A 13,147-nucleotide genomic window follows, 5' to 3' on the forward strand; every position below is an offset into this window, starting at 1 on the left:
CGGCCATCGGAATGCTTTTAGCTTTCTTCTGGTCGTTATCCAGGTATCTCGCAACGCGCTCGTGTGGCTATTTCCTGATGACCAATTTGGGGCATTAAGTATTGCATCGACTGTCATCACCATTGGACAGGCCCTACCCGTTTTTAGTGTTCCTATTGGTTTCCTTTAACTTTAAGCACTCCATTGTTTTCGTCACCTCCCATTGCTAATCTTACCTTTGTATTGTTCCGGCTGCTAAACATTACACTGTCCTGGGACCATAATTAAGTCTGTGGGTTCCTAGTAAAGGGGAATGGTGGTTTATGTGGTTCCGCCTCAGTAAACAATGTATATCTCAGCGTCGGGTAGACGCTATGATTACACGACCAGCATTGTACTAAGGTTTGTTCTCCCTGTACTTAGTACCTTTCTTTTCTTGCACGATTAGCCTGTAACATAGCTTTGGTTTCGTTTACACTTTCCATCAAATCAGTTTTCCAACCACTGGATGATCGCGGTATCCCTCCCAAGTCCTCTAATCTGGCTGCGTGGCTAGGGAGTGTCTGGGGATCTCCCTTCTTCCTCTGCTACGCAAAACTGACTCTCACCATCCCCCTACCCCCAGCTCTACCCTCAAAACAAAAAGCGGCAGTCACAGGATGGTAATTTTATATTCAGTACAAATGTTTATTTTTGCAATGAGAACTGCACAAAAAAAAAAAAAAAAACTTTAGTATATAAGTGAAAAGTCTACGAATTCCCTTCTACAAATGTCTAAAGTGTTTAATACAAGTCTCAGATTCACTGACATAATTATTGGCCAAGCGATCCGTGCATACAGTACACTGGGGGCTTGTACACACCTCTTACTCTTGTATAGGACTAAGATTTCTAGTTCTGTGGGAGGGAGTGGGAAATGGCCAGAGAATTAAATAGATCCAAGGTCTAATTACAACCCAGTTAGAGAAACACCCATCAGGAAGGTGTGGAGAGGGCCATGGCAGAGTTAAATCTTTAGAAGGTGCAGACAAAAACCATTTCTCCAGCTAAACAGTCGGACCTGGCCTGGGGAAGTTACCAAACAAAACACGGAACAGAAATGAGGGGGCGGGACAAGATGGAAGAAACCCCAAAGAACCAAAATGTAAGTCCCACTTGAACCAGCACAGTGGCACATGAGGAAGTGCCTGCTGGGGCGTGGGGGCAGGGGGAGGGAGGCATCTGGGGGCCTCTGGCTGGATGCCTGAACTACACCCTTGCCAGGTTTCCCAGATCCCAAACACAAGATGATACAAGGGCTTTTCTGGCTGAAAAACAAAGGGGAATAAGGGTTAATAAACAGTGCTAGAAATGTTTCAGTTTGTGTCTGTGCGCACATAAATGATACACTTTCATCTTACATCCTAGGGACCACTCGAGTGCCGCCCTTACCTTGTGGCACGCTGGTGGGCACACGGGCAGCCACATGGTGGGCTCTCTTGGAAGGGAATGTGTGGGTGCGTGTCTACATGCGTGGGAGGTGAGGATCCTGGTTGGGGGGGGTGTACACTTATCTAAGAACATCTGGTTAACCCTGAGCTTAAATGAAAGGAGTAGTTAAGGTAGAGGCAGGTGAGGTGGGAGAAGCGGCCCAAGTCCTCTGGTGAGTGGGGGACCAGGATGGAGAAGGGCGAGGGGGAAGAATACTGTCTGGAGTTTGGCCAGGTTCTGCTGGAGCACATCACCCACCTAGAAGGCCAGGGTCCACAGGAAGAATGGGTACCTGGGCTCCCTGTCACAGCTTCAGCTTGGTCATGGAAGATGGGCAAGGTGGCCCCTGATGGTAGTTCTTGTACAAAGGTGGTTGGGGATCCCAGGGGGTCCCCTGGGCCTAGCCTAGGCAACAGGTGGTTCACAAAGAAATGTCAGGAAGACGCCAGCATTAAAAAAGAGAGATGTGTTTATTCCATGATCAGTACAGACCAAATGCATATTCACCGTATGAAAGTCAAACCAGTCAGTGACTCCAGAGTTTGGCCAACACTGAGGCACCAGCGTCGTGGTGTAGAGTGGGATCTCATGGCACACGTAACCTCACCAAGGGCTCCAATTATAAAATTAAAAAAAAAAGGGGTGGGGGTGGGGGAAGGGGCAGCCGGCTGGTCAGGCTGGGTGGGGAGCCTCTACCTCAGGGGTCTGTGGCCCCCCAGCCCCCGGTGCCTGCCTCGTCCCCTGGCCCTTCCTTTCCTGGTTAAAAAAAAAAAAAAACAAACACAACTCAAACAGATTTGACATTAAAAACAAACAGGGGTGGGGAGGGAAAAGAAAACATGGCTTTATAATTAAAAACTGACTAATAAAGTTTGAAACTGAGTAAAATATAGGCAGTTTTTTTTGTGTTTTGTGTGTTTTGTTTTTTGTGGGTTTTTTTTTTTTGAGTTTTTTTACACCAGTTTGGTGGAGTCACCAACAAACTTCAAACAAAGATATGCCAACTATGTTCACTACACAGTACAGCCACGGTCACACACTACCCACAGCGCGGTGGCAGCCGCCGCTCAATGAGGAGACGATCACACCATTTCGGAGATAAGCAGTGCCATTGTGTCTGGAGGAGAAGAGAGAATTAAAAATAAAATAGAATCCAACAAAAAATATATATATAGAAAAAAAAAAAAAAAACCCAGAAACACAGGTGGGAAGGAACTGACTTTGGTTGGTGGCCTCACTCACTGGGCGAGGCCGGCCCACACACGCGCGTGTGACAGTCACCTTGCTCCAAATTGCCATGGACACACACACACCTCCACGGCACTATTCCCTTTTGCACAAGCGAACACTTACAGAGAGCGGCTCTCGATTAAAGGCTTGTGGGGGGAGGGGAGGGGTGGGGTCTGTTCAAGGCAAAGTCAGTGCCAGCAAGGGGGTGGGCCGGCGCCCTCGCCCGCCTCCAGCTCGCTCGGGCCTGCCCTGGCCTCCTGGGAGCGGGCGGTGGTGGCTGGGGTGTGGGGGAAGGACTCCTGGTGGGCAGGACGTCACGAACGTCACGTTCTCGGGGACAGAAAACCAGTCACGGTGGCGGCAGCAACAATGTCCTGTGTATACTGTGTAGACATTTGGCGGAGAGCAGGACCTCTGCCCCGCACGCGGGGACGCGCGGCTTGGATCTGGCCGGCACTTGCTCGTGGAGAGGCGTGCTCTGAGCCGACGTCCTGTGAGGGGGTGGTGGGTGGCGGGACATCCGGCTGGCTGTAAGGCAGACAGGCTCTGCGATCCTCAGCTGCCCGTCAGGCCTGCCCCGGGCACAGCATGCAGGAGGGCCAGGCCCGGAGCCACCCCCTTGCCGCTGCTACCGCCTCCACTGCCGCCCCTAACACTATGGAGAGTCAACGTTTCGCCAGAAAATCAAAGTCAGAAGTCACCTAGGTGCTCTCAGAAAAGATTTTCTTCAAATATTGACAATAGATCACTCTGGAAATTCATGTCAATGGTAGCTGCCATCTGGAGGGGAGAGGAGGGAGGGAGGGAGGGAGGGAGTGAGACTAGGTGCCCTACCCTTACTGCAGCTTCCAAGCTCCCCCCCCCAACCCCAGCACTGGCCAGGCCCTCGGGGCCCACACCCAGGAACCTCCCAACACTGATTGTGTGAGCCTGAGCCACCTGTGAGAGCCCGAGGCCAGCACAGTGCAGGCCAGCGGGAGCCCCCCGCCCGGGAGCCCCCCGCTCACCCCGCCTCTCAGAGAGTGACTGCCTTCACCCTGAGGTTCCCGGTCCCCTTTCCAAGCCCCTCCAACGCTGGACCCCCACCCAGAGGTCCCCGACTCACCGCCTCCCGGCGCCTCCGCTCCTGCTCCCGCTTTCGGGCCAACTCCCTCTGCTGGTCCAGCATGGACTGGGGCTGGGAGCTCTGGGCCTGGGGGGCGGCGGCAGCGGCCACGGCGGCGGCCTGCTGCTGCTGCTGCTGCTGCTGCTCCTGCCGCTGCTGCTGCTGCTGCTCCTGGCGGCGCCGCGCCTCCTCGTGGGCCCGCCGGGCCTGCTCCAGCGCATCCTCATCCTCTCGGCTCCTGGGCGCGGCAGAGCAGGGCAGAGCTGCCGGTCAGCACAGGGGGCGGGGGGGGCGGCCCCAGGGGCCCCAGGCTGCCCGCGACCCCAGCCCACCTCATGCGCTCCTGCCGAAGCCGCTCCTTCTCCTTCTCGGCGTGCTCGGCCTGCGCCTTCAGGGCCTTCTCGCGCTCCTCCTTCTCCCTGGCTGCTCGGCGGAACTGCTCGAAGCTGTCGCTCGAGGACTTGGCTGTGGAGGACGGGGTGGTGGGATGCTTCTGCACCAAGCTAGCCCAAGAGCCCATGTTCTTGATTTTCAAGTCCTGCCAGGCAGAGAAACCACAGGGTGGGTGGGGAGTCGGGCTGCACCGAGAAGCCCACAGCCTGAGGGCACCCCCACCCCGCCCCCCCAAGGTGCCTCCCTGGCATGGGGACACTTGTGGACTCACTGTTCCTACCTTTTTGGGTGCAACTGGCGTCTTCGGCTCTTGTTTCTGTTTGTCCTTGTCGGGGGCCCCTGGTGGGGGTGCGTTCTGCTCAGGGGGCCGGATCACAGGCCTCCCGACGTCCACAGGCTTCATCTCAGGCCCTGGAACACAAACTGCTGTGGGCCTGGGCCGGGGCCCATTCCCCCCTGCCCCCAAGCCCAGCAGGGCGGAGTCAACCAGCCCACAGAAAGCTCCCGTCCAGTGCACTGAGGGCACTCACGTTGGGGCAGGTGAACGGGTGCCTTGATGCTCTCTGGGTGTTTAGGGGGTTCTGGCCGCAGTGAGGGGCTGAAAGGCTCGCTGCGAATGATGGGTGAGTGGATCTTCTCCTCCTTCACCACCACCAGGGGCTGGGGCTGGACCACAGAGGCCGCACGCAGCTCCTGGGACGGCACAGGCACAGTGGCCGGTGAGGCAGGTGGGTGCCTCTGGCACCGGCCCGCACCTGGCCCTGAGGGCTGTGGCCCAGCCCTGCCCTTTACCTGCTTCTTAGGCTGAACGTTTTGCTGGGGTGGCGACTGGTGGGTTAGGCTCTGGAACGGTGGCATCTGGGGGGAATGTATCATAAGCGGGGAGGGGGCTTCGCGGAGGTGACCTAGGAGAGGGGACAAGGAGCATGTGAGCAGAACTCGTGTGGACACCACTGGCCTGGGCCCAGCCAGGTGACCCCCTAAGCTGGGGGGAGACCCACACTGGCTGAGCCCCAAGCACATCAGGCCCCTAGCTCAGTGTACAGAAGGGCTTCATGGAGCCATGAGCTCAGTCCTAGCATCTGATGCCCCTGTGTGTCAGAATCATTGGGAATCTTTGAGAAGAGCAGATCCTGACATAGTTGATCACAGGTAAGGTCTGGGCCTGAGTACTTTTTAAAAGTTCTCCAAATGGCTCCATGGCATAGCCTAGGTTAAATATAAGGGACATCAACAGGACGCCTGGGTGGCTCAGTGGGTTAAGCATCTACCTTCGACTCAGGTCATGAGCTCAGGGTCCTGATACCCTTTTTTTTTTTTTTTTTTTAAAGATTTTATTTATTTATTTGACAGACAGAGAGAGCACAAAGCAGGGGGAGTGGCAGGCAGAGGGAGAAGCAGGCTCCCTGATGAGCAAGGAGCCCGATGCAGGACTCGATCCCAGGACCCAGATCATGACCTGACCCAAAGGCAGAAGCCCAACCCACTGAGCCACCCAGGTGTCCCATAAAAAAATAAACTTAAAAAAAAAAAAAAGGGACATCAATAACCTTACAACCTTACAGAACAGACAGCCTGAGCTCCCAGCTGTCCGTATATATGGCTTAACCTGCCTGCATGGATGAACACTTTGGGACTAGGACCGGATCCCCAGGAGACCCTCCCCACACAACTCAGCCTGCAAGCCCCACACAAGGGGGATGCTGGAACTAGCCTGCACCACGGCAGAGTCGGTAGAACATGTTCTCGGCTTGTGGTTCTTACAGGAATTGGGCCAGCCCACCCACCTTCCTCAAACCAAAGGCGGGTGGGTGGGAGAGTGGAGATTCAGGGAACCACAAGGTCCAAGTACCTGGCACAAGGCAGGAGCCTGTAAAGCGCCATCAAAGCACTTAAGTCTGACACCTCAGCTTCACCGGTGAGAAAACAGCTTTAGGTCACAGTCACCAAGTTCTGCCTTTGACTCCTCTACCTACTCTAGCATGGAAACACCCTCCTGCTTGAATCCCTGACATGTCTTGGCCAGCTCCAGCATGGGACAAGCCACACTTGTCCACAAAACAAAGCCACCTCTCTGCAGTACACTTGCTCCTGGTCCTGCCTTGTGCCTCACAATGAATAACCTAACCCAAGCTCTGCATACAGGCCCTTCCACTGACCTCCCCCAGGCCAGATTCCAGCTGCCATGTGCCCGCAGAGATACCCACACCTCTGGCCCTCCACCAGCCCCCTGGGCCCAGCACAGACCACAATGCCTCATGTATGGTTGGACCCTCCCTGCCCATCTCTCTGAAGCCAGAACTTGCTCCTAACCCCAGAGAGGCAAAACAGCTGCTCAGAGACAACATGGTGGTGAAGGCCAGCCCACACCTCCACCTTGGTCCCCAGCCCCATGTGGCTGGTTTCGCCAGCCTTGGTGTTGGGGGCCCCAGTCCAGGCCTAGGGATCTGCAGGCACACGACTGTGACAGTCTCTCATCTGGGATGGCTCCCTCAGCAGCACCTGCCGAGGCTTGACCTGGGTGGTGGCAGGCAGATGCTTGGATCTATGACTTGTAGGTATCACCTGCCTGCCATGGCTTCATCCACCAGCAGCTGGAGGGGAGGCCCAGGGGCTCAGGGGTGCAAGCTGGCCAGGTGCCCTGCCCAGGGATGCACCTCCTTGGGACTCCAACTTGGCCTCTGGCCCGAAGTCCCCAGCTGCGCTCCAACCCACGTTGCTCCCTGTGACCCACCCCAGGCCACAGGAGCTCAGGGGAGGTGGGCCTGGGGACTCAGAGCATAGGATGTCAGAGAGAACTTGCCCACTGCAAGAACTAGCTCTACTGAAGGCATCTCATCTCCTGCTCATCACTGCCCCCCACAGGGAAGCCTGGCCTTCCTTAAGGGTGAAAACAGGCACAGCCGCACAGCTGCGGGGACCAGGACCAGCACCAGCCTTTCGCAGGGACGACAGCCGGCTGTTCTCGGCTCAGGGAGTCCAACCATCACCTGGCACCTGGCAGCTTCTGTAGGTGTCGGAGCAGTCGCAGCCTAAGCTCAACAGCCTTGCTGTTCAATCTGCAGGCGGCACCTGCACTCCCTAGCCAGGCTACGTGGTCTGCGCTGCCAAGTCCAGGGGCCTTAATCCCGACCCTCATGTGCCACCACGCCATGAGGCACTGCCTGGAACAATTCCCTTGCCGAGGCTGGCCAGCACATTTTGGTCACAGACACTTAGAAAACAAGTGCCAGGAAAAGCGAGAGGGCGTGGCCTGATCAACACTGTCGACAGAAAAAGGACAGCCTGGATCAGTGTGCAGATAGGAAGCAGGAACAGGAAACGGCTGCCGGGTACAGCGTTAGCCCAATTCTCTCTCACGAGGTCCTGACTCCCACCAGGTGAGCCTCGCTGAGAGCAGAGCACCTATTCCTACAGGTTCCCGAGCAGCCCCCAGCTGCCCAGGCCTGCCCCTAGCTCTGCCTGGACCTCACTCCGCACTGTTAAATTAGCTCTGGCTCACCCTCTGATCTCCTCCTTCAGGAAGCCTGCCCTGACTTCCAGAAATGGATCAGGTGCCTCCCCGGGCTCCTGGCTTCCCCACCTAGCAGGATCACGATGCACTGTAATGCTCTTGACTGTGAGTTCCAAGAGAAGGGCCAGTGGGGACCTTGTTCCCAGTCATCGGGTTGCAAGCCAAGACAGACCCCAGGTAAAAACGCTACATGAAGCACCAACGCCCCCTTTCAGCCACCTCTGCAAACCAACCCAGAACCTTTAAAGTGGGGCTCTGAGCCCACCTCAGCCTGAAGCATGAGCTGACCGACCAGTCTGGCTTCCCAAAGACCAACTTCTGGGCCCAGCACCAGCCTACCCAGAGCCCAGGGGCAAAAGCCAACTTACCAGTTGAATAGGGGTCCGACTTGTGGTGCCGGGGTGAAGGGTGATGCTGGATGACCTGCTGAGGCTTGGCGGGCTGTGGTGGCGGCGGCTGCTGACCGGGGGGCGGGTGTGGGGGCTGCTGGCCCGGGGGTGGCGGGGGCTGCTGGATGTGGGGAGGGAACTGCATGGGCTGCATGTGCACGGGGGGGGGGGGGGGGGGGGGGGGGAAGGGGGGGTGGGGGCTGGGACTGCACCTTCACGGAAGGGAGTAGTGGTGTGGGGGGCTGCACCTTCTGCAGCTGCTGCAGGTAGAGCTGCATCTGCATGGAGGTGAGGGGCGGGGCGGGCGGCTCTTCGTCCTCCTGCAACAGCACTTGGGGGGGCTGAGCCATGGGGGGCTGTGGGAGAAGGGGTGGCTGGGCCAGGGCCGGCGACACGGCCGGGGGCCGGGCAGGCTTGGGGGGCAGGGCGGCGGCTCGGTTGCTGGGCCGCGATGGCTGCTGGGGCAGCGCGTTGTGCAAAGCTGGAAGGACACGAGCGCATGGCAGTGAGGCTCACAGCTTCTGCACCCCGTGGCCCCAGCCCAGCTTCTCTGCTCCACTGGTTTCCCTCCAACTAGTCACCTCTCTCCACCCTCCTGGGCTTCCCACAAACTCCAGGATAAGAACAGTTTCTAGAGCGGTCTACAGGACTGGGCTCACCACCACCATTCTGCCCTGCGCTCTGCACCCGACCTTCCTCCCTTCCTTTCAGCTGCTCCCTATTTTCACACTTGCCCTTCAGGTCTCAGAGGAGGCCTTCCCTGAATCCCCCAGGTGTGTGTGTGTGTGTGTGTGTCCCAGCACCTCTGTCCTCAACTGGGAGCTGGGGCGGTGGCGGGCCGCACACGTATCTTCTTTCCACCTCACACAATGCTTGGCCCAGCAGAAGAAACGAGTCCGTATCTTCCATGGGGAGGCACTAACTATGCAGAGCCTGTGACTCGGTGGCTCGCGATTTCCTTAACAGCTCACTCGGGAGAGCCACCAACCTCCCCTTGGAGGCAAGACAACTACAGCTGAGGCGGGGGTCCCACAGGTCGCCCAGGGAGCCTCCCAACCCTCGGTGGCTGTGGCTGCAGCTCACCTGGAGGAGAGACCACCGAGTGCTGGTTGAGATGAGGTGGAGTGCTGTGCTCGGGCGGCTGGGGCAGGTGGGGGGGCAGCTCAGGCTGCGGCAGGTGCAGGATGGGCTGGGTGAAGTGGCCGATGGGGTCGAAGACGCTGCCTGGGAGCTGGGGCTCCAGGACGGGCACCTGGGCAGCGATGAAGGGCGGAGGCGAGGACTTCATCGTGGGGGCCGCCTGTGGCGGCATGGAGGGCGGGGGCGGCGGGGGTGGGGGCTGCTGCTGCTGCGGAGGAGGAGGAGGAGGAGGTGGAGGCGGCGGGGGCTGCTGGGGAGGCGGCGGGGGCTGCTGGGGCCCGGGGGCCGGGGCCTGCTGCATCTGCTGGTGGTGGTGGTGATGGTGCTGCAGACAGACAGGCTGACGTCAGGCAGGCGGCACACGCCTGGGTACCCTCAGGGCCCACGAGGGCAGGCGGCCGCTGCTCGCCTGCTGGAGGACACCCGAGACCACGTACCTTCTTCTGCTCCCTCCCGGGGTGCCCCTTCTTTTTTGACTTCGGAGCCATCTCTGCAGAGGGAAAGAGAAGGTGGTGAGGCTCTGGGGGAGAGGACTGTGAGCTGGCCTCCGAGGCAGAGCAAGGAGAAAACAGAGGGTCAGTTCAGGAGGAGGGCCAGTGACGGTGAGGGAGGGTAGGTGGGTTCTGTCTGGGATGGGAGTCGGTCACGGGAAAGGGAAAGACGTGTGGGGTGTTACCTACCCATTTGCCTGCCGCTTTTCCTAGTGGGGACCATATCTGAAAAGCCTCCCTGACAATTTCCAGACCGTCAGCTGGCTCCATTAAAGGATGACACCCAGGTACACCGGGAGCTGAGCTACGGACACCTCCCTGCCCGTGTCTCCCCCTACTTGCTGGTCAGACGCCACTATGGTGACCCAAGTGTCTGGACCCCAACCTGCTTTGCTTTGGAACAATTGTGACATTAGAAACCATCACATCCATTTGATGGATTAGCCAAGTGAGACTCAGAGAGACTAAGGGACTGGCCCCGTGTCACACAGCTACAGTAACAACATGGTGGCCTCCAACTGCATTGCCCTCCATGCTGGCTCCTCCCCAGCGTCCCAGGGGAAGCAGAGATGCACAACTGGGGGAGAGCGTGCACGGAGGTGTCGGCCCATGCCTGGCCGCGGAGTGAGCACTTTAGGGGAGGGTAGGAGGGAAGCAAACAGGCTGGCCTCCCGGGAATGACCAGGAGGAAACAGGGAAGGTGTTCACTACCACTGGCCAGCAAAGAGAGGCCACCAACCAGCACTCCCTTCCTCATGGGAGACCGGCCTCAGAGACGTCCCCGTGCTGGGACACGGCCAATGTGCTGCAGGGCCTCTCCCTGCTGTGTGTCCCCGGATACCTCAGGGGCCGACGGCTGGTTGCTGCTGTTGTGTGGACTCGTCCAGGGTGGGCCTGCCCCTGCGAGGAACGTGCGGGAGCCAGTGCACACACCCACCTCTGCACCCACTCCACAGATTTATGCTAAGGATCCTTCGACAGCCGTTTGCCCCTCACCAATAATCGCTGGTGTGCAAACCCCAGAGAGGGAGAGGAGAACCAGTCAGTAGTACTCATGGGCTAGGAAATGATGAAGTCACCAACCAGGTGGGAGGTGGGACCCATGGTGCCTTTCGAATTCCTGTCACCAAGAGACACCTCATGGCTTTGCCTGGCATCCCCTAAGCTCCTTGCCAGGGTGCTGGCTCTTGCTGGTGTTGGAGGACAACATGCTTTGCTACCTCCACTCGCAGCTGCTTCATGGAGGGCCGTGCTAAGCTTCTGGGAGGTGCACGGCCACAGGGTACAGCGCGCTACCAAATGGGATGAGAAGGGACCTCGTGCCCTGCGAGAGCTCACCACTCCATGCAAGAGACAAGACAGTGTGACACAGACCTCAGCAGCTAGACACAGGTCCTTACACAAACGGCAGCAACCAGGGACATCTGGAACACGGGAACCATATGCCCAGCCTCAAACCTGGACACTGGAGATGCCAGGATAGAGTTCAGGGCTCTTTGGGTCACAGCAGGAAACCAGGTGAGAGGAACACTCTTGTGGATGGGACATACAAAAGGGGACAGTTTGAGTGACTTGCAGGATTAGGGCCACGAGGCTGGCAGCTGCGGGGTAAAGGAGGCACACTGAACTAGAGAGGTGGGAGGCCCAGGACCAAAGGAACCCTACACGCGCTAGGGGAAAGCATGGTATACAGAGGCCACTGAGCCGAAGGGAGCAGGAGGAAGGGGCTGAGGGTCCCTCCAGGATGAGCACCTCTCCCAGCAGATTCCAGTAACATGCACTGAAGCTCGAGGGAGGCTGGAACAGCTGCTCACACTGGGCAGGCCTTTGGGAGGCTGGGGGATCAGAAACTGGGGTAAGAAAGGGGCCAATGGGTAAAGTCTGACCAAGAGAAGACAGCGTATTGTGGGGAGAGGCTGGGGTGGCCTGTCATCCCATGGCCCCAGGGGAAGCACTGTTTTTTCCACCATAAAGGAGGGATGGTGGCTCTGAGCCTTCACTATCTCCCCCCCGCGGGTGAGTAGAGAGGCCCACAGGAGCACTCATGAGGACAAAATGCAGTGGGGTCCCAGGAGTTCCAAACAGCGGGTCTTGGCTGCCTTGGGAAGTGTCCCAGGTCCAGGTCTCCGTGAGGAAGTGCTGGTGGGGAGGGGCAGGCCTAGAGTGGGAGAACCAGTGGGAGGTGTACAGAGGACCTCCAGGACCAGAGGACACTAAAGGGGCCGGCGGCAGGGACCAAGGGCTGCTGGAGCCTGCTTGGGACAGCTGCATCTGGCTCACATGGCCTGAGCCTCCTGTCCGAGTTACTGGTAGGAAGACAAGACAGGAAGTGCACAGCTTCACAACACACCAGCCCCAAGACACCCCACACAAAACTCTCTAAAAAGGGTTACATGAAGATGGCCTCGAGTACTGTGTGATCTTTATTCCATGAAAATCTTGAACTCAACACAAATTTCATCTTTACATAGGATGGTAATTGTACAAAGAATTAAAACGTTTTTTTTTTTTTTTGTAAAATCTGATTAAAACACTGATTCCTCCCGCCCCCCACCCCCACTCAAGGGAAGGAGACAGGATTGAGGGTAAGGGCAGGGCAGAGGCACAGAGCCCAACTCAATTCAACTGACTGGGGAGCCTCGGCACTAGCAGAGGCCCAGGCCACCCACCCCTTCTACAGCAACTCCTTAGGCCCCGCGCAGGCCGGCTGGTGTGTCAAGGCCCAGTTGGCATTTCCCCTGCCCGCACACAGGAGGCTGCCAGTAAGGAGTGGGTACTGCTCTCTATGCTCTATTCCTGGGGCACTGGGCACAGGTGACAGCTTGAGTCTCAAGATCAAGTTCTCTGACAGATGGAAGCCCCATGGGCAAGGAGGCCAGGATCCACAGACAGAAAGGGTGCGAAGACCCTGCAGGAGAGCTGGCCTGTGGCTAGAACTGGTATGCACCAGTGTGGGAAGGGGCGGGGCGGGGCAGCACACAGGCCGACAATGTGGGAATCCAGGCTGCCATTTGTTCCAAGACGGCAGAATCTTCCCAGAAAGACAATGCCAACAGCTTCCCAACTGTCCTGTGGGAATCTCCGGGCATGAAGCCCCCTGGCTCCAGCCAGGCCGAGCTGCACTGGGAACACATCAGGCACAGGCCAAAGGGCAGCTCAAAATAGTCTGTTTGGCAAATGGAGCTTGACTGGAAATCGACTGGCCAGAGGATCAGGGAGCAGCCTAGGAACTTGCAAGCATCACTGCAGGGCCCTGGAGGCTCTGGAGGGGCTGGATCTAGAACACAAAGCCCAGAGGAAGGATCCCAGGGTTTCCGCACAGGAGGTGGCCAGTGCCCAAGGGCCTGCTGATGGTGAACTACACCTCCTCAAACTTGCTTCCAGCTCCAGAAGGCAGGCGCCAAGATGCCAGGAAACTGCTATAGGCCTTGAAGAA

At 57.8% G+C, this 13,147-nt stretch overlaps 1 protein-coding gene across 1 annotated transcript in view; it reads right to left on the reverse strand.

Moving 5' to 3' along the window:
• Positions 1-734: 734 nt before the first annotated feature.
• Positions 735-13,147, reverse strand: part of BRD4 (bromodomain containing 4) — a 91,235-nt gene continuing 78,822 nt past the window's right edge. The window contains 10 exon segments of the mRNA XM_032412291.1: positions 735-3,459; positions 3,785-4,022; positions 4,117-4,322; positions 4,458-4,588; positions 4,708-4,870; positions 4,970-5,082; positions 8,060-8,256; positions 8,258-8,561; positions 9,164-9,545; positions 9,658-9,710. Of these exon segments, the coding sequence (XP_032268182.1) occupies positions 3,391-3,459; positions 3,785-4,022; positions 4,117-4,322; positions 4,458-4,588; positions 4,708-4,870; positions 4,970-5,082; positions 8,060-8,256; positions 8,258-8,561; positions 9,164-9,545; positions 9,658-9,710 (1,856 nt within the window). The 3' untranslated portion in view covers positions 735-3,390.

This window comes from Phoca vitulina, unplaced genomic scaffold (assembly GCF_004348235.1).
Source record: "Phoca vitulina isolate PV1807 unplaced genomic scaffold, GSC_HSeal_1.0 scaffold13, whole genome shotgun sequence".
In the NCBI taxonomy this organism is placed as follows: Eukaryota; Metazoa; Chordata; class Mammalia; order Carnivora; family Phocidae; genus Phoca; species Phoca vitulina.